The 21,594-nt window shown below is 39.3% G+C and overlaps 1 protein-coding gene and 1 long non-coding RNA gene across 4 annotated transcripts in view; one reads left to right on the top strand and one right to left on the bottom strand.

Moving 5' to 3' along the window:
* The window catches only part of LOC137971026 (uncharacterized), a 26,432-nt gene extending 6,868 nt beyond the window's left edge, over window positions 1-19,564 (bottom strand). For 2 of the 3 annotated variants that reach the window (XM_068817723.1, XM_068817724.1), the window contains exons 1-10: window positions 19,365-19,552; window positions 11,255-11,615; window positions 9,830-10,384; window positions 8,794-8,958; window positions 7,610-7,719; window positions 7,146-7,288; window positions 5,395-5,741; window positions 4,389-4,630; window positions 4,104-4,265; window positions 2,694-2,882 (exon numbers count right to left, since the gene is read on the bottom strand). In XM_068817723.1, coding sequence (XP_068673824.1) covers window positions 2,694-2,882; window positions 4,104-4,265; window positions 4,389-4,630; window positions 5,395-5,741; window positions 7,146-7,288; window positions 7,610-7,719; window positions 8,794-8,958; window positions 9,830-10,384; window positions 11,255-11,615; window positions 19,365-19,418 — 2,328 coding nt within the window. In that variant the 5' untranslated portion in view covers window positions 19,419-19,552. Of the gene's footprint in view, window positions 1-2,693; window positions 2,883-4,103; window positions 4,266-4,388; window positions 4,631-5,394; window positions 5,742-7,145; window positions 7,289-7,609; window positions 7,720-8,793; window positions 8,959-9,829; window positions 10,385-11,254; window positions 11,616-19,364 lie in introns of all 3 variants that reach the window. The other variant, XM_068817722.1, reaches the window with a different exon arrangement.
* On the top strand, window positions 19,010-21,231 carry LOC137971028 (uncharacterized). Its single transcript, XR_011116906.1, has 2 exons — window positions 19,010-19,108; window positions 21,099-21,231. It is a non-coding gene; the product is annotated as an uncharacterized lncRNA (long non-coding RNA).
* The last annotated feature ends 363 nt before the right edge of the window (window positions 21,232-21,594 follow it).

The raw sequence follows: 21,594 nt of genomic DNA, 5'->3' as shown, positions 1-21,594 counted from the left end.
CACAACCACAGCGTAAAATTAGTCATATGTTTTGGGTCACGGAGTTTCACAGACTAGGCTACGTCTGCTTCACACAATAACACGGTGACGTTGGGAATATTTCTTTATATCAAATCATTAATTAACCTTTAGTCTACCCTAACGTTAAATGATTATTCATTATGACGTGTGTTCGACAAATGTTCAGTGGACTTTTCAAACGTCTTTAACTGCGCCCAAAATTTTAGAGAACAAAAGAAATGTTGAATCGAGGTTGAATGAAAGTTTAAAACAGTTTAAATTTGATTTAAGGGACTGTGCAATAATTATCAGGAGGGGGTGGGGCCCTAAAACAAGAGGGGGGGGGGGGGGCTTAAGTTAAGATAATGGAAAGGAGGGGGGCTCTACATTAGATTTCTCAAGTAAGTTGAGTGGGGGTCTTAATTAAATTTCTCAAATTCGATAATGAATAAATAAACATTTTCCAAATAGACAGACGCCACGCCTTTGACTATCCATAATGTCTAAATATTGCATCGACATAAACACATGCTTTAACTTCATAAATACTTTTGTCCTTTGGCCATTTCAATTTCAACAGGAAAAGAAAACAAACAGCGGTTACAAACATTTTCATTTTATACTTGACGTTTCGTATGTTGCAGCATACATCATCAGAAGTGACGGTTAAAAACTGTTACACAGAATTTTAAAAAACTAGAGCGAGGAACTGGTGACTAGTTAAAAAGTGTGATAACAAAATCGTAACTTCCGGTAGTCGATTCTTCCGGAAGAAATTAATAAAGAAAAAGCTTCTCACTACCAATGTTTTCATTGAGAGAGGGTTTTAAGTCACTGATTAATAGCGTTTCTTTAATTTTACATTGCATGTCGGACTTCCCAGTTGCGAGGATTTCAAAATGGTCCCATTTGATGTTATGACCGGTAGAAATTGTATGGTCTGCAACAGCAGAGGCGTGGCCGACTTGTGTAAGAGCTTTGAAATGCTCGGACTTCCTGTCATGCAATCTTCTTTTTGTTTTGCCGATGTAGAAGGAATCACAGTCCCAACAACTGGCTTTGTATACTATTTTTGATCTTTGAGAACGACTGAAACGATCTTTGTAGGGAAAAAAAGACTTAATCCTGCAAGTGTTTTGAAAAATAACCCTAAGATTGACACAGCCATAAAACTTACTAATACAAGATTTAACACGTCGAGTAAGAGCTTCACTTTGAAAGCCCAAAAAAGGCAAGACAAGAATGATATCTTTCTTAGGAACAGTGGTGGCAGGTTCAGCAGACCTGTTTTTTTGTCTGTTCAAAACATCATTAATGTTGTAACAAAGTTTTATGCTAATTTACTATTTACACAGTTTTATGGCTGTGTCAATCTTAGGGTTATTTTTCAAAACACTTGCAGGATTAAGTCTTTTTTTCCCTACAAAGATCGTTTCAGTCGTTCTCAAAGATCAAAAATAGTATACAAAGCCAGTTGTTGGGACTGTGATTCCTTCTACATCGGCAAAACAAAAAGAAGATTGCATGACAGGAAGTCCGAGCATTTCAAAGCTCTTACACAAGTCGGCCACGCCTCTGCTGTTGCAGACCATACAATTTCTACCGGTCATAACATCAAATGGGACCATTTTGAAATCCTCGCAACTGGGAAGTCCGACATGCAATGTAAAATTAAAGAAACGTTATTAATCAGTGACTTAAAACCCTCTCTCAATGAAAACATTGGTAGTGAGAAGCTTTTTCTTTATTAATTTCTTCCGGAAGAATCGACTACCGGAAGTTACGATTTTGTTATCACACTTTTTAACTAGTCACCAGTTCCTCGCTCTAGTTTTTTAAAATTCTGTGTAACAGTTTTTAACCGTCACTTCTGATGATGTATGCTGCAACATACGAAACGTCAAGTATAAAATGAAAATGTTTGTAACCGCTGTTTGTTTTCTTTTCCTATGCTTTAACTTACTTAGAATGTCAACATATGATAGATTGAAACAATCGCTCATGCACAGAAGTCAAAAACCACGTTGTGAGCTTTGCCAATAAAACATTTGGCACTTAAGAGGTCTCGCAGACATGCCAAGTCTGTTCTTGATTTAAACAGCGAGAGGGTTTTTAGGTCTACAGTTTCTAGCTGAGGAATGGCACATACTTCTGTTTCATAGTTGTCATCAATGGGTTCACCTCCCAAACATCATAATTTTGAGAGAACGTGAGGGGAGGGGGGGGGTCAGACCTAATCTTGACGCTGCTGGAGGGGGGACCTATCTAATTTTTCCTTTGGTGAATCTCAATTTTGGACCCCCCCCCCCCCCCCCCCCTTCCTTCCTGATAATTATTGCACAGTCCCTAATATGTTTTCATCAATCTTTCATCGTTTTTACATTTTCAATAAGAATGGAACACCTGTTCAAACGCTCCCGACATTAGGTTCAACAAAGTGATGAATGTGTGTTGAGGCGTATTGGAAGCGTTTAAGCGGGCCTTAAACCGTCTAAAACAGCACGTTGTCTGTTGTCCCGGTAGTGTGGGGGTCATAAGCCCCAGTACATTTCTGATTATGATCTCGGAGCTTCACTCGTAATGGAATGCTTTGCAACTAGCTAGCTTGTGCTGGATTGTGTACAACTAAAATCAAGTGGCATGAAAATTGTCTTCAGAAGCGTTTCAGTTAAGTAGGAGTCGATTTTATTTACCTGGGGTGGCAAAAGAGGAATCACTGGCTGCACGTAAATAAAGTGAGGTTGTCTGTTTTCCTGTTGGAAGTGCAGACGACACGAGAAGTCCTCAACGTCAGTCGCACGCGCCGCAATAGGCTTCACTGAGAATTCACATGCGTCTCTGGACCTGAACCCATTCTTGTATGCCATTTCGTACGTGTAATTCTAGAGGGTAGAAAGTGTCGGAAGTTAGCTAACCCAAGCCTTCTTGACCTGTAATGAATCTTCCCATAGGCCTTTGCATGACCGTGTCACGTGACCTTTTCACATAAAAAAAGTGGGTCGTCGTTTAAAATGAAAACCAGAAATGAGAAGAGAGAGTTAAAATTATTAAGAATGTCAATTTTGAGGCCATTGACGTTTAAGTGCGTGATTTTAGAAAAATCTGTGCTGGATGGCAAAGCGCAGCAGTTGGTTTCCATATAAATCTGAGTAAATTTTTTAAGCATTAAAATCACTGTAAAATCTCTTACCTTTAAGTCCCTATGACGCTTAGCTTTTCGTTCAAATATCTATAGTGTCTGGAGTGTAGTACTCCAAAAACGTTTCCTTTATATTGTATCCACGGGTTTTAGAGTTAATTCTTTGGCGTCATTAGTTACCAGGGCCCAACTGGCTCGGCCTTAATTTTTGCGTATAAATTAAACGCTCGCTATCGCATCTCTTCAGAAAGAAATGTGCAAAAGTGGAAGAATAGTTGTCTTCTTGAAAATCGAGAGCTTTTTGTTACGTCTTTATAGAAATATCGGACTATGGTTACCCTTCGGGTGCTTTGAATATTCTGACGATTCAGAATGGAATTACATTCAGTTTGACTTCTGTGATGTCATTAGTTACCAGGACCCAACTGGCTCGGCCAAAAATCAAATGCCCGCTAAAGCGCGTGGATACATTGTGAGGGGAAAAAAATTGAAGTACTTCACTCCAGACACTATAAATATTCCAACGTAAAGAGAAAGAGCCAAACGGATACAACGTAGATATGATTTTAGTGGTGTACTAAACATCCATTTTATTTCACGACCATTTTTTTAAATATATAGATTTAGCCAAGCCTAAAAGCGGAGCTCCCTGATTATTTATCCTTACTGCCTGTAGGGTTAGTCAAAATAAAAGGTTTTCGAATTGTCCGCGTTTTGGTGTTTCTGGTTTATACTGATTAATTAATGAAATCGTTTTCTTTGCTTTCTTCCATTGAAAAATTCATTGCTTAACTAGTAAATTCCAAGGTACATTTCACGCGAAAAACCGATATCGCATGGCACGAATCGGAAAACGAGGACCTTTCCTTCCGTGGAAAGCGGTTTAATAACAAAACAAACCAATTTAACATAAATCGGACTGTGGAACAAGAAAAAGAGAGAACCGAGGTATATGTTCAGTTACCTGTGAAGCTGGAGTTTCATCAAGTTCCCATCCTTTCTTATTCAGAGCTTCCGGATCAAGCCACACAGTTATGTCTTGGTTGTCGTTAAACATTTTGAATGGTTTTTCCCTAGCTGCAAACTTGGTGCCAGGAAATCGTTCCCTCTCTGTGCGCTCGACTCGCTTTATTGAATTGAAAAAAAAAACGAAAGGAATTTTGAATTAGTTCTTCCAAAGTAGAGACGCAGTGGCGCGAGACCAAATTCAAAGCCAAGGAAAGGGGTCATGCTGGACGGGATCACTCACCTTCTTAGAATCTTCATTGTCACTGTAGATGTAGAATCGAAGAGAGATGAGATTACTGCTTGGATTCGGTTTGCTGGAAAATACTGTTGCTCTCTTCCTCTTTGGTCCACCACAAGCGAACACACACCAAATAGAAAAGGTCTTTGTTTTAATATAGATGCAGTCCTCCGACACCGAAAACCAAGCATTGGAATGGCAGTTTTTTTCTGAGGCGGACGAGATTTTCTCCCAATTCCATGGACCTGAAAAGTGATAAATATATCCTGTTCTAAGATTCTAGTTTTCTTTATGTGATTGTACAGTAGAAAGTGCCATAGGCGAAATTTTTAAGGCCTATGCAATCGCCCATTTGCAGCTGACGATCACATGGTGTAAAACCGCTACAATGTAGAGCAAATTGCACACTGGGACATCTAAAACAAAGCAATTTGCTCCCAAATGTGGCAGTTTTTATACCATATAAGATCATTTGGCCTATCATTGAAAGGCCTATTGTAAGGGATAGAACAGTTTTTTACCTTTTCACGAAACAAGACAGCTTTATCTATGATTACAACGTACTTGGCTCTAATAGCTATCTGCAATAACAAGGTTGATTGTCGCAAAAATGACATCGGAAACAAACTAATTACACATTTGAGCGTTTTCCTAAGAAAATATCGCTTCATTTTTTTTTTAAACAATGCGAAGAAAAACCAAAAAGGGAACAAAACAAAACGCTAAGGCTCGCTCACACGCTCGCACTTTCCCGCAGTCATTTAAGCTCTCTACGAGATATTGGTGCACATTTTGATTGGCTCACCGTATTGCTCTCCTCTGATACGATTTGGCTGGAGTATTTTTTGTTACTGTTATGCTTTCATATTTGGCTCGAAGTCATGACGTACGGACAGAGTGAATCCTCATGGAAAACCGCCCCAGTCCTCCCTCGTTCAAGGGGGGCTCTTATAAATGGATTTTTCCTACATTATTTTAGCGAGTTAGAGGATAGAATAAGAGAACCCACCACTGTCAGGAAACTCTCCACATCTGTACACTGTAATACATCCCTTTTTGACCTCGTCTACATACAAGCAATGTGGAACAACAATCTCTATTGCTTTGTTTGGATTGATGTCATCTGGTCCGCAATGAATCACAGGCGAAATGAGCGTTCTTTCGTCGGTCTCAGGGATGTCCCGTATCACATATGTGTCATCATAAATGACATTGAAGAAGATGGGCTGTGGATGTCCGTCGGGGAATGTTCCATGCTCAATTTTGATGGAGACATTTGAATCTGGGTGGGTTAATATTCCTCCATTGCTGTTAAAGATGCCCTCCGCATGTGTGACAAACTGGGAAACGCTAGAACTAATGAGACAAAAGAGGTCAACATTAGCCTTTTCTCGGGCCAATTGTTTTTATCAATGGTGTAAGTTCAAAGCTTGAGATGACTCTGCTTCCACGCACAGTTTATGTTACAACATATCACTTTTTCTTGTACACGCTGCATGTTACATAGCAAATGACTCTCGCGCTTTTAATTTCATAGGAGAGCTTTAGACCTTTCTCGAACGTCCCGATAACTTTTCGGGACCCAAAAGCTTTTTACGAAACTGCCTTCCACTTGTTTACGTAAGCTGGTCTTAAAACATGTTTTCAAGATAATTGAAAGCAAAATGATTGTAAAGTTTTTTGACTTGAAATCTCTCCGTACTTCAGATGCAGAGGGAATTATGACATCCGAAAAAGGCCCGAAAAGCTTCTGGACTTTCGAGAAACGGGCCCCAAGTTTATTGCAATCTGAGATATACGTTCGCCTGCGTTTAACTTGAAGATAACGAAACTGCTCACCGGATTATCTTTGAAACAGAGTTAGATTCGTTTTAGGCTTTTTCATAGGCTCTTCACAAACATTAGGACTCTTATCAACGGCTTCGTTTTCGTTTTTTTTATTGCCGTAAATGAGGGTTGCTGCTACAAGTAGCGGATTGGCAGAAACAGGCAGAGTGGATCTAAATAGGCCATTTTCCGAGTTCATGTCTGCCTCCTCTTCAAATCGAGTCTATGTGCGAAGTTTTTGTGAAGGTAATTCGTTCTACTTTAGATATGAATGAAAACTAAAATTCATAACAAAAACTTCGCACTTAGACTCGCTTTGAAGAGGAGGCAGACATGAACTCAGCCAAATACGTTTCGTTTCAGGGATCTACGATAGTGAAAAACGACGCCGTTGATTGGAATTCATATCAACCTCGTTTCCAGGGATTTTCTCCCCCGTGAATCTCGGCGTAGAAGAGTCCCTGGGAACGAGGTTGAGTCTGCATATTTACTAGTACGACCAAGTAAGCGGATTTGGGCGTATCTTTTAGTAAGCAAACATTATGTATTCTAAGGGAGCGCTGCCGGGATAGGGCGGAATGATTTCTTGCCGAGTTTAGATAATGTATGTATATATTGTATGATTACATTTTACCGTTTATTACTTAGTTTTTTACAAATTTATGATTAGATTTTTGTTAATTTCCTCATTTTACTTTTATATCAGGCGCAGAGCCATATCATGGATGTACTGATATTAAACCGTTATTATTATTATTATTATTATTATTATTATTATTATTATTATTATTATTATTATAATTATTAGTGTATGAAGGCGAGAAAATACCTTTTTGCAGTTTTTGAGCATTTTCCATCCGCCCATGGCGGGAGGATTAGTGCTTTTTTTTTTTCGTATTTGAAGGGAGCGAAAAATAAAATAAAATAACTTACGCAATGCCTTTTTGAGGGGGGAAAATATCTAAAACTGACATGACGTCATATGGCAAGTAGGACATCACTGTTTCTTGGGCCGAGCTTGGCGCGGTATCATCATTTTCATTGACGTTTCCTGCACTTGTTAGCATTTTATCAGCCTGTAAAAAATTATTATAATATAACTCAAAATGGTCATTACTTCAATGGCCTTAAAATGTCAACTCAAGGGGTCGTCAACAAATTTCTAACTCGCTCGTTTTACCTTAATTTAAAATTTAAATTCCAATACCACCATCCAAATTTGCGTTTAAGGATAGGGTGGATTGAAAAAGCCTTTTTTGTTTTGGTCTTTAGAGATTAAATTTTGGGTCAAAAAAGCTAATATCACTCGAAGCTTCAAACCAAGGGGAGCCCTGGGTCCTAGGTTGGATGATGATGACGATCAGGATGACGATGATGATTATCGTGCTAATAATCACCTGGTCTCCAACTGCAATACTTGATACAGACTCGCTTGTGCAACATTTGCTTGATCGAGGACATCGAGGACGCCAGATTCCGGATTCAACCAAACTGCTAAAGCATCGCCCTGCAGGAAAAGAAATGGCACTTGGAATTTGATTCCTGATACCGCTCTGCTGCAATTAGTTTTGAGTCGTGAATCTTAATATTCGGCAAAAAAAGGCCTCTAGGAAATGAAAATTTTGAAAACGATGAGCAAACATCGATGGGATTTGTGTCACGGACCGAGTTATTTTCGCTTTAAATGGCTCCTAAAGCAGAAAGTCACAAGCCTTACTTGAATAACTTTCCCCTTCAGGAGTGAGAATTCGAATGCTAACTCTTGCCGGATCCGAAGCTTAGTTGAAAAGCTGCTGTCAATAGTATAGGGGCCTCCATATGAACTTCATATGAACTTCATCCTTGAGTCAACCTTTGCGCATATCTTTCTATTTTCAGAACAGCTCCTTCAGTAGGAGAATAATATGGATATGTTGCTAGAGGACTTGCCTGGCGCTTACTATTTTGAGAATGTGTAGGCTGACTGGTTCGTCCCAAGGAATGGGGAGAATGTAACCCGTCGAAGGGAAGGGCTTCATTTTTACGGCTCCAACTGAATATTAGCATGGAAATGCTAAAAGTGACCGCCTAAGCCGGTCCCTGTTAATGATGGAACTTGTCTAAGCGGGAACCCACGAGCAGGAGCCTCCATATGAACTTCATCCTTGAGTCAACCTTTGTGCATATCTTTCTATTTTTAGAACAACTCCTTCAGCAGGAGACCAATATTTTCATCAATTTACATTAACAACTAGTACTATTTGGATACATTGTTTTCGCTGTTTTTTTTTTCTTAGTTATTGACAATATTATATTCTGATTCATTGAGCATTCTATATAAACTCGTTGAGTTCTAAAAATAGAAAGGTACGTCGCGCAAAGGTGGACTCACAGGGCTTGTCATAGGCTACTGGTGTAAGCAGGAGACCATGACTGGTTTACGTAGCTCCATAACTACTGGTATTAGAATCTAATAAAGTGAGCGGAAGGCTGTATTTCGGGAACGTAGATGAAAATTTATTTTGTATCAAGGTCCATGGCAGGCGCCCTGCTCTTCAACTTGAACTGCGTGAATTAGAAACAACATGAATGAAGTTTTCACCTTGAGATGCACGATGAGTTCTTCTTTGCTTTTTCGCTTTGCAAAGCAGGAAAGAAATCGCTGCAATAACAATCCCGGCGAAAACGACAACGACTGCACACACTGCACCAAGTCTGTCATGACGGCTTGTAACGGTATGGCTTGATTCCTCAAAATCAAGAGCATCTATTGCAAAATAATAAGTGGGCATTAAATTTAGAACATTAAATTGACGCTTTTTTCACAATGTGAAACGATCCTCTTTGTATAGTCAGTTTTCGTCAAAGCAAATCTGGCCCAGAGTCGGCTTACGGTAGGGCAAGGGCTTCTAAGAAAAATTGTATTCGTCTGCCATTCCATAATTTTCATTATTAGGAAAGCACATATGTTATATGATCAAGGCCAAAAGCACAGAAGCAGACGAACTTATTTTGTCCTTTTCTAGGCTCTTAACGTTCCAGCAAGAGTTAAAGCCTCTTTTGCACTAGGCAATTTTTCCTGCAAAATGTCTGGCCTTTTCAGTTGCGACAAAAGTTGTCACATTAGGCGCGCAACGCTACTTGCAAATTGTTGTGTTCGATAATCACATGAGGTTAAAGAAACGTTTTCATTGGCTTGTGCCGCAAACCGTTGCGACACAAGTTGCAAGAGGGATGTTTCACTACGCAATGATTGAAAATTTTGAGGCATCGTTGCGAGACGCGTTTACGCAAAGTAAAACTGATTTCTACTTCTCGCAACGAAGACGGCAAGAAAAACCTTACTTTAAATGTCTGTGGCAGGATGTATGTTACACTGGGCAGTTTTTCGTGCAACTTGCGTCGTAACAAAATTGTGAGACAAGCTGTACGAAAAATTACCTAGTGTAACACAGGCTTAATGATACACACAACAAAATAAATGTTCTGCATGCATTGCCGTGGCTTTAATGATCATGGCCAGCAAAACAAAGTCATGATTAATATTTCTCCCTGTCTTATTTTTATGCGCGTAGTTTTGATCTAAAAATAGCGCTTTTACTCGTATTGAAAATGTGTGCATGGACGCTTAATCAAACCTTTTGCAACTGATGGCGTCCGCAGATGACCAGTCGATGAACCTATTTCGTCGGGATCTCCAGCCAAATCGGGAGAAGAATTAATTTCGTCGTCCTCTACATCATGCTCCGTTGGTTCAGGTAAAACATCCTTGCCAAACCTTTCAGCGGCACTAACATTCTGTCTTGTCTCATTATGTGCGTGCCACCTTCCATCCCTTGCTGGCGATAATTTCTGGGCATTGTAGGCAACAGTTTCTCTTTGCCTTGTATATGGATTTGAAGCAGAAATAAACATGGTGGGAAACTTGCTTGTCATTGACGGACCAGCTAATCGTCCAAACGCCAGCGCTGTCAGGCTCGTTGTAGCGACATTGAACACGGAAAGAGTTGGAACTGTTCTCATGGCAGCCACGGAGTACAGAGACTTTGATGGAGTCGAGGATGTTAGTTCAATTAATGCTTGACCTTTTACTTCTTGGACTTTGCCAGTTGTGTTTCTTCTTGGTGTAGACTCATCGTTTCCTGACATTGGTATCCAATCTTCATATTCTCGTTTAATCGGGCTTGATTTTTCTTTTGTTATCAAAAAAAGAAAGAAAGAAAGAAAGAAAGAAAGAAAGACAGAAAGAAAAGATTAAACATTGAAACAGGCTTTTCAATAACACTAGTCAACATCTTGTGACTTTCTAGAATCTCTTTCTTTTTTTTTCTTACTTGTTTACTAGCGAAACTTCCCCTTCCTACGTAAAGACTTGGAAATCCACGGCTTTTGTTGTGTATCACTTAACGCTTACGAGGGTCAGGGGCACCGAACGAAGGGTGTTACGCACAATATCTGTTCCGTGGTGGAAATTCAGCTAGTTGGCAAGCTATTAATTTTCCTATTCTTTCGCTGGAAACTTTAAATATTTTTCGCATTTCAATCTGTACTGGCTGAATAAGAACAGAAACTGGGGGAGACTGGAGGAGAACTCGTTCACAAGAAGCTTACCGCTGGTTCAACTTATATTATCGCATGTTGAGAAAAAAAGAGTTGTTTTGGCCGGTTTTGTGAGCGGTTTAGATTAACAAGGTTCTTTGCTGGCTGGGAAACAGGACACAAAGAGTCGGCTGGCTGGCGGTTTCCCTCACTATCTAGCTGGAAGCTGGAATTTTGCTCAACCAATCGTCCTGGGAAATGCGGAACACCTTTTTCCAGCAAAATTTATTAGGGTTTTCTTGTAAGTTTTTTGCCTATTATTATGTATTATGGAAATAATTTTCGTTTGGTGCCCCTCGAAGGCGCCGGCACTTAAGGAAAAGGACAGGGAGGTATGGAGGATAAACAACTCAGTGCTGCAATTAATATGAGGGTTTCCAGGGTAAATGGACATGAACATTTCGTCTGTTTGCCGGTTTGCTACTAACTCATTGACACCAGCGAGGAATTGAAATATTCTTTACCTTCAGAACTGTCTTCTTTCCCACATCCTGAGCCTGAACTGCAATTCCCACAAATTGTGTCTGATGTTCTTGTACAAGACTGCAACACGACTCCAAAGCGAAAAGAACACTCTCTGCATTTCTGGCAAACTACATCTGACATTGGCGTACAAGGAAGCACTTGAAATTCGTTATCCTGGCAAACCGAGCATTGCTTGCAAGCTTTTTTTCGGGATTTGTGACTCGAGAAAGTGCCATTTTTGCACGGCTTACAGCCGGCAGGTTCCTCTGGCGGGCAAACAGATAAGAAGCCAGGAGGACATTTAACGTCCGAACAGAACGAGTGATGTTCCGACTTCAATGCTGTAACCGCGGATAGTAGCTAAGTAGATGAAAGAAAATCGAAACATGTACTGAAACGAATTATTGGTAGGGGTACTACTGAGGATGATTCAGTGTTGAAAGCAGCCTTCTAAGGGCCTATTCATGTGAGCCCGGTTAACCGGGCTGGCTCGGTTACCGAGATGAAATTGGTGTCTGTTCATATGGTGACTTTCAGCCCGCTTTTCATGAACAAAACAATCGCTCTGCACGTGCGGTGAGAAAATTTGTATATTTCTTTTCAGTTCTCTGCAAATCTACAACGTGAAATTCCCAAATCTCAAGCTCTGAGGTCAACGTAAGCACACCATGGCGAAGAATTTTTTTTTTCGCCCGGTTCCAACACCATTCCTTCCACTTCAGTTCCTGGATACCGGTAGTTCGAGTACTTTATACAAGTTTGACTGACGAACTGGACTAATGACGAAAAAGTTTGGAAAGTGCAAACTGGTAATCTTGAACGACGTTTTCGTTCGATTTGCATTGACGTCGCTGTTGTAGATCTAAAGGTCGCTAATGTTTTAACTGGCCAAGACAGTCTGAAAACAAGGCTTGAAACTAATCATAATTTATTTTAGAAGATAATCCAGTCCTCAAACCTTGACTTTTTGCTGAACAACCGTAGCACCATGCAGTTGTCACTTCAATCCGAAATAAAGTTTTGAACTTAAAGTGCCCCGACGTAAAAATTTTATTTTCCTATTTGAAAGTCCATATTAAAAGATTAACTTTGGCGAAAGAATTTTTCGATTCCAACGAGATGCGAATTTTCTAATTTTTTTAAATCCTACTTTTATTTGGTGCACCCCTTCCGCTGGTCAGGACTTCACGTGCTCGCTGTGACGTAGATTCCGGAATGCTTGTTGGCGTGTGTCCCATGTTTTCTTACTGATCAACGCAAAGGCCTATGTATCGCTCAATGATCGTTTATGGTATTTTTCAGTAAACAAAAGATACATCATGTCTATGTTTATGATCGAGGAAAGTGCCTCTGAATCCGCAAGTGAATAAACAGGGGATGTTTAAAGAGAATTTTGAGGCGACCAGCGACGACTAACCACTGGCGGCGACCACTAACCCTAACCCTAACCCTAAAACCTAACCCTAACCCTAACTAGCACTGAAACCCAGAACTACATGGAACCCTACGTAGAAGAAACAGCAGAAGAAGAATGGCTACAAGATTACAGAAAAGAACAAGAGGATAAGGAAGGTCTCGCGAGGGAATTAAATCAACGCTTATGTCTGTTACGTTACGATCTTTTCATTTTGCTGTCCATACAATACAAAAAGTCATCGTCTTTGAAGTGACATAGTGTCGAAATTCTACCGGGCTCCCAGTTCTTTCTAATTCCTTTCGCCAAGCCAAATTCTACGGTCCTTTTTTCCTTTCTTTTTCTTGAGCTATTGGGTTTTCAGGGTCGAAGAAAGTATTCCCATGTACACATTTTCTTTTTTTAGGATCAGCTGTGTTGTTGCATCGAGTGGTAACGCATCCTTCAGCTATTTTTTCACATCAACTTTCAAATCCTCATGTTCTCTAATAACGTGTTCCTGAATTAAATCTACGTCAAAAGTTGAGAGAAGACTTGAGAGACTGGTGTGCCAAAATGGCGGGCAATTTGAATTCTATTAGAAAGTCGTAGAAAATTTACCCTGCGAGCAGAGTCTCTTTCGATCTTCCTAGATAAGTCGGGAAGCAATCTCGTTCCCAGAGTCTTCGTTCCCCTTGACCAGCGGGTCGGGTTACGACACCATTGCGCAGGCGTAGGCGTAACGCCAAAATGGCGAAGAGAGTGGAGGATTTGTTTCACGATGGCATGGAATTTTCTTTAGCAAAATTAGGATATCCCAACCTAGAACTGAAAAAGAAACAATACGACGTGTTGGAGCGATATGTCTGGACAAAAATCTGCGCTGAATATGTTACTAACGGGCTGTGTTGTCAAGTGTTGCCTGGGATTTTCGATTAGAATTTGTGTAACATGGAATTCGAAGTGTAAAGCAGATTGTGTCGCTGCTGAATGCACAGATCCGGGATAAGTTTCAAATGTTAAAAGACTGTCTTTGTTTTGTATCGTGGAAGATGAAGGAGAGCGAAACACCAGACTCTAAAACGAGATTCTTTCCAAAAGAATAAATCATTCTTTTAATCATAAGACTACATGTACCGGTATGTCTTCTTTGAAGGATCTTTCAAGTTAGATTCTTCGTCAGCAGAGAAGGTTTAGGGTTCTTTTCAAAAGGAGATGAGTTCTTTGAGTAAGAGTTTCCTTGCTGTTCTAAAGAAGTAGAGGTCTTGAGGGAAGTATCATTTTGCTGCTTTTCATTATTTTGTAGAAACAGAAAATGACTGTTCTCCACCAAATAATGAGAATTCTTGAATAGAGATGTATACTTCTAGTAGGATAAACATGTTGATCTTTAGAATATTATTCTTCCATGAACATATAATGTGCTTTCCAAATTTAGGAAATATATATACAGTGTACATACATACATGTACACAAGGCAATACATACAAGCCATAATCACAAAAACAACTCTGTTAAATTTCACTCAAATAATTAATGTTGCAGAACAAATACAAATTTCCGAAACTTAAACGCCTAAGAACACTAATGATTTTGAAAAATCTATGCAGCATGAAATCAACCAAATTACTAGCAAATGAGATGAGTCCCTAGAAATGAAAACAGTTTGGAAGCTCAAACTAACATGAAAAAGAAATTCTCTCGAGGGGATGGTGGAGATCTTAAAGTGAGTGAAATTAAATAAATGAAAAGTGTTACACAAAAACAATTTTTGTAATTAAAATCTATCACTGTCCATTTTCCTTATATCACTTCTATCCCAACAACAAAATTTAGCCGATCTGGAACTATTTCAAAGCACACGCACAAAAAACCAGCATTAAACAGGGCTGTCATTCAATTTTCACCTGCAATATATCAAAAACTGATTCTAGTTTTCATTTCCTTCACAATGTGAGCTCAGGGTTAACAGCTGGTACAGGTGAATGTCCTTTATGGCAGCCCTGTGAAAACTTTTCAGTGTGACAATTGAATTGACCACATTAGTAATAGTACAAATTACTACATACCGGTAACATAACATGATTTGACATGGTATGAGTTAATTGCCTGACATGGTCATGTTCTGTACTATTTCTCACCTGTTGTGCAACAAATCAAGAAATGGACTCAGGTATGTTTATGTGTAAGGGTTGCCATTAAGTTTGAAAGTAGAAGGGACCTTGTGACAGAGTGCGCAGGCACCCCTATATCTAGTCTGGCTTTTGATCTTGAGACCTCCTTTGAGCAATGGCGGGTACTGTACTCAGTGCAAGACGGGTGCTAGTACCCAGGTCCCAGATTCTAATAAAACCCTTGCATGCAGGTTAGCTCAAGCTCCTGTAGTGGTGCAACTGTTAATACATGTAATAAGAGGCTATTAACTTTAAGCTAAAAGAGTAGAGACACCTTTTCTATACAGGGCATTTTTTTTGACGAATGCTAAATACATACTCTCAGGAAACTCAGTGCAGACATGTTGGCTTTCTTGGATACTCTAGGTTAACCATGTAATGTACCCCAAAGTGAGCAGAAAGACTCTGTTTGTGTGAACTTACTTTCAGAAGAACCTCATTGTCAACAATAATGAAAAGCTGTTGTTCGTAATCGTCGGTCTCTGGGCATAGCGTATGAACATCCCCACTTAAAACTGTATAAATTCACATAATCGTTTAAGTAACGTTGTCAAATTCCTTTGGGAGAGCAGAGAGATGCACACCGAAAGGTCAATGAAATTACCGGTATGTATCAAGCAAAATAAAAACTGCAAAAGCCAAAACTTATTCATGAGGTTAAGAGTAGTCATCCTTAATGCACTTTATATTCCATTTTTCCAGATGATCGGAGGTCAGTACCTATTTTGAACCATCAAATTTGACAGTTTGGATGTAACAATATTATATATACATTTTATATTATCCTGAGAATGTTCACTTCCCATCTTACCCCCCAAATAATGTAATCCCTTCCTCACTGCCAAAGGCTTTCTGTAGGGTGCCCAGCACCATACAAGTTTTGAAATGGTACTTTTCTCTTCAACTCTCTGACTAGCAATGCAAAAAAGTCTAAGGCTGTTGATTTCAACACTCCCAACAGGAACGGATACTTGTCTACAAACCTTGAACCTAAACATTTCTTTTGTTGGCATAAAAAATAAATTACGTTAGAAACTGTACATACCAACATGAAGAAGTCAGTCTGACTTCACAATAGACAGTATAATTTACTGACAACTTAACTGTCAACTGACAAAATTTAAAATGAGGGGATGTGTGGAATACGTTCTCAAGTGACTAGAAATACTGCACAGTCTGCAATGTTACCTTCTCCTTTTGTTTCACAAAATTGTTAAAATTTATCGGAAATATAGGCTGCTGTAAAGTTGCTCCCAAACAAAATGTAAAAGCATAAAGTCTGTGTCTAGATAATGAAACTAAATGAGCCAGGTAGTTCATTGATGGCAGCACTTAGCTCTATTTTCTTTAGAGTAACAAGGGGTATCACTGATCCCCTTTAACTCATTGACCCCTGGGAGTGACACTTCACAGATTTTACTCTGTCTTATGCCATGGAGATTCTATTCGTCAACTGGGGTCATCCTAGGGCGTTTGAGGTGTCAGTGGGTTAAGTAGTCAAAAACTTTGTCCCTTCCATTAAATGGGATGCTAACCAATCACATAATTTTTTACAAAGTCTATCAAACATTTGTCAGTATTAAGTTGTATACGGGTACATATAAAAAGCAACACGGATTAAAGTTCGAGAAAACTGAGAGATGATCAAGACCAACCACGTCCCCAGGGTCTCTTTTCTCTGCCTCCTTTGTCCTCAACGACAAAGGAGGCAGAGAAGAGAGGTTGGATAAAGATCTGGCCTCAGTTGTTCAAACAGTGGATAGCACTACCCACCAGGCCCCAGTTGTTCAAATGATGGATACCGCTATCAGCCGGATAAATCACTATCCAGTGGATAAGTAATAGCGGAACCAACTGCACTTTCCAGTGTATAGTCATTTGTCCGGTAGATAGCGTTATCCACCTTTAGAACATCTAGGGCCAGATAAATCACTATCCAGCAGATAAACACTACCAAAACCAATTGAGTTATCCACTAGATAGTGATTTATCCAGTGGATAGCACTATCCACCCTTCAAACAACTGGGGCCAGAACTCATACAGTCAACCACCCTTTGAAGTCTCAAACACTTGACCACTGTGGCTTCAATAAGCAAATAATAACCGCCACTGAAATTAATACTGTGGGCTTAGCAATTACGGAAAAAACTCCTTATGTAGTGGTAAGTTAAGGAACATGTACTTCAGAAAGAAGTACTTAATTACTCAAGAGAAAGGTGTCATTTTTGTAACTGACTTTTAAGTGCTACAAGAAATAGGCTCTAGAGGATGGTCAAGCTTTATATTACACCATTTTTTTTAATTTCATCATAAACGTTTAGCAAAGTATTTGCAAAACAAAGTCAACAACTGAAGTTTCCAGTTTTTCTAAGTACCTAAAATGTAAGACTAGTTCCATTGGATGTGCGATGTACATCTCATTTCATTGATTTGATTCTCTATATCTGATCTGGCCTCTTCTTCCAATGGAGGTTGAGAACAGTGCAGTGTAATGAAACCAAATGAAACCCGAGTAAAATTTTCAACCTACCGTAAGGATTGCTTTGCATGCCAGAGAGACGGGCCTTCCACGACATTTTGAAAGTGTTCAACAGCATTGTCACAAGCCAAACGAGTTCTCTTTGCATCAGTAATTACCTCTTTCTCTACCCAAAAACTCATCTGCTAAAGGTTCTCGCACCTTTCCAGGACACTCACATGTACGTAAATAATTATACGAGAAGATCTTATGGATTCATATAATAATATACAGCAATTTGAAGATTCGGTATGAATACATTTTAAAGACATAATTACTCAGTGAGAGACAATTCCATTCCATTAGATTTAATAGGTTCTCACTCTTTGCTTTGGCTCCAAACTAATCAACGAACCAATCCAAACAATCATTAACGATCATACAGTGCTCTGTGAAACCCCTCGCGGCACTCGCCTCGAGACCGAAATCGATTGCTCATGCTCAGACTTTCAACCAATCAAAAGCTTTATCCAAACGGATTATCCCAGAGTCTCTCGTAACCCGACCCGCTGGTCAAGGGGAACGAAGACTCTGGGAACGAGATTGGTCGGGAAGAGGAAAGAAGACTCTGCGAGCCGCCTCGACATTTCGTGTTGAGCATGCGTTAAAAATTCAAACGTAGTCGGGAGTCAGTCACGCGTGACTAGTAACCGCAAACCACAAAACCAAAACAAACAGTAGGGATATTTTCGAACAACTCTAGACTCTAACCAAGGAATCATTTCCTTCGAAACTCAAGATCGTTCAAGTTTTTAAATTGCCATTTCAACTTTTACTGGAAAAATTAATAGGTTTCTCAATTTTGGCAAACTAGTTTCTGTAACCGACATACGGAGGAAATACTCATGGGAATTTAGACAGTTAAAAATTGTCACGCTGTTGTAGATTTAAAAAATATTGATGACGCGTGGGGATTGATCATGCGCACAAATTAACAAAAACAGGTTTGACAAGTCGAAACTGGACTGACTCATCCATTTCTTAGGATGAGCGGCAAATCAAAGAAAGTCGAGGCGGCTCGCAGAGTCTTTTTTCCTCTTCCCGACTTATCTAGGAAGATCGAAAGAGACTCTGCTCGCAGGGTATAGAAAATTCGCATCTCGTTCGAATCGAAAAATTACTTCGCAAAAGTTAATTTTTCCATATGGACTTTCAAATAGGAAAATAAACATTTTCACGTTATGGGCACTTTAATTAATAGTAATTAATCTTTTTTTCCTAAGGCTCGAAGTAGACCTGTAATAGCACATTCTAGTCTTTTCTAGGAAAGCATTTTTAGAGAGTCAAAGGAAAAAATAAACAATTTTGTGATCGGATCTTTAGCCTCTGAATCACTGTATATAAATAATAATATTTATGTACCGCGAAACCTTCGGGTTCCGCGCTAGACGTACAAACCACAACATTAATTTGATTATGTGTAATATGGATATGTTTAATTAAAAAGCGTTTACTTAAAGGCTGCAACATGAATGACCGTTGGAAACTCCTATCGTAGGTTTTGACTGTCAGTGGTTTGCTAAGGCCGGAAAAACGTGACCAGTAAAATCACTTATAAAAGAGTCCACAGTTCAAGAACAAAGATTACACTCTCTTCTAATTTTATAGCCTTCAGACATTTGTTAATTTACATGACAAATCAAATGAAGTAAGAAAACAATATGACAAAGGAAGATAGCGGTCGACAGTGCGTCATGCCCTTCTAATCAAGCAAATTCGAATTTCGCTTTTCCCAAGATAAAGTCAGTAATGCAGTCCCGTACGAAGGTAACGTCAAAAAATTGTGTATGAGCTAGTAATCGAGATTGAATGAACCAATCAGAGCACGAGAAATGCATTAACCAAGGTTGAAAATGTAATAATAACTGTTAATAGTATTGCTAGCGCACTTGTAAATGTTTGTAACTGCACCATTTTTGGCGGACGTAGTATCTACCTGCGTAGCTGTCGAATTAACAGAGAGTGAGTATAAACGCCGGGCCAGTATGAAAGAGGAAAGTTTAGAAATACTTAGAAAACTTACTTTTGTCGAGTGGAGTCCAACCATGCTAAGCAAAATGAGCAGTTCGCATATCATTTTAGTGAGATTGTAATGACCGGATAAAATCTATATAGTCAGAGTGTTTCCACGGAATAGAGCTTCTTCACCGAATTCACGCGACACAGTACATCTCTATAATCATCAGACCCAAGTCAAGCTTCAAAACAACGCAGTTGTACACTGCGTGAATATAGTTGTGTGAGTTCTTTTTCGCATAATCCCAAGTCACATGTTGGGTTGCCTGCCAATGAGATTGGATCTTTTTGGGGTTTTTCCCACTAAGTACAAGTATTTTGTTTATCGTGTTGCATGGGTCAAGAGAGGTAGACTTTTGAAAACACGCATCGACGATCATTTAGTATTAACCTAGGAAGCTAAAGGTAAGGAAAACACCAGCTTCACCCCTTTCATACTTTTGTCCCTGTGGCGGAAGAAGGTAAAAAAGAAAAGTGAGTTCTCACAGGACGAGAAAAGTGTAGTAAACAGAACTAAAGACACTCCCTTTTTCCGGATCAATTGTTTACTTAGTAAGAGGCTAGGGCTGATGCAAGTTCTAAATATATAATGTACCGTGCACAATCGAGGCTGTAATTATTTTAATGTGTTTATTTTAAGTCAATCTCTTCACAATAGCTCACTTTTGATATATTAAAATTCAGTCCTGAACAAAAGGCATCATCTGGAGGCGCTGGGGAATAAACTCGTACAAATTCTTATATTTATTCCCCAGAGCCTCGATATGATGCCTTTTGTTTAGGACTGAATTGAAATATATCGAAAGTGGGCTATTATTACGCTACAATCAGCCTGCTCCAGTTCTTTGTATTCCTGAACTTCTACACTCTAAACTTGAAAACTTAAATCATCTATCTGAACATAAAAAAGGCAATGTTTATCTCTACAAGTGACTTCTTCCTCTCCCCGAAACTTAAAAAATCATGTTAACATTAAATTTCGAACAGGGACATAATAAGTAAATGGTAATTGCTACCTTACTGTTGTTCAAGCGGAAGTGAGGAATTTTTCCATGCTTAACTTGCTATTAATTAACTTCCCTTTAACTGGAAAATGCTAACTTGTGCCGTTTTTACTCTTTGAAATGAAAAAGAAAAGAGTTCAACTTGGTTTAAATTGGGGAAAGCAACATCCAGGGAATGGATCTAATATGTCCACTTTCGCTTCCCACTCGAGGACAAGGTTGAACGATCAGTGGCGGGCATGCTATCATGCACGATTGGAGGCATTTTAGCCGGAAAAAGCAGGTCTGATGAAGGGGATGGGAGGGGGAGGGGGATGGACTCAAAGTAAAAAGTCAGTAGCCTACAAGTAACAAATCCATACGATAACGTTATTTACTGAGAGAGATAGAGAGACCCTATTACAGTTTTGTAATTAACTCAAGCCCCTCTTAAGGACGGTGCCTACTAATTCAAAGATATTTTTGCGCGGTTTACTGAATATGCGGGAAAAGCAGATCTTAACAAGTGTTATTGAAATCCGAAAAAAAAGGGGGTAACTACGCATTTTCGAAGATAATTAATCAAAAATATTTGTAAAAAGCTTTAAAATACAGAGCAATGTATGGTGATTTCTATGCAACAGAAGGCCAGTTCTTTGTAAAAAAAAAAGTATACTTATGAAACCTCCAATAGTATTTGAGTACCATTTGAGCACTTTTGTTGTCATTTTCGAAGCACTTTTTCGCGATTTTTTCAGGGCGATCGGGACAGGTCAGGCAACAGTACCAGAAATGAAAAAGCAATGAACATCCATCCACGCTGTAACTGATAATTGATGGCGGAAATCAACGAATCTGTGAATTTGTTAATAAACAAAGAAACATATACAATAGTTGAAAATCGATAATATACAACAACAGCATTTCAGATGAAATTTTCACAGCATCGGTGGTTCCAAGAAATGTATACAAGTTATCAAAACACCGGCGGTGGCCCATATGAACAAGTCAATTTAGTTAGGGTTAGCCATGCACATTTGAACTGCCTAGAGAATCAAGTTATACAAGTTAAGTAACTTCTAAAAGTTAGCTAACTTGATTCTCTTACTTAATTCTATTGTCACAAATGACCAGCTCTCATGATCATCAACATCAGTGGCTTCATAGCTCAGTTGGTTAAAGCGTCGCACCGGCATCGCGAGGCCACGGGTTTAAACCCCGTTGAAGTCCTGAATTTTTTAGACTTGTCTACGC

Source organism: Montipora foliosa, chromosome 9 (genome assembly GCF_036669935.1).
Source record: "Montipora foliosa isolate CH-2021 chromosome 9, ASM3666993v2, whole genome shotgun sequence".
Lineage (NCBI taxonomy): Eukaryota > Metazoa > Cnidaria > Anthozoa > Scleractinia > Acroporidae > Montipora > Montipora foliosa.
This window is presented reverse-complemented; position numbering and strand designations above follow the sequence as displayed.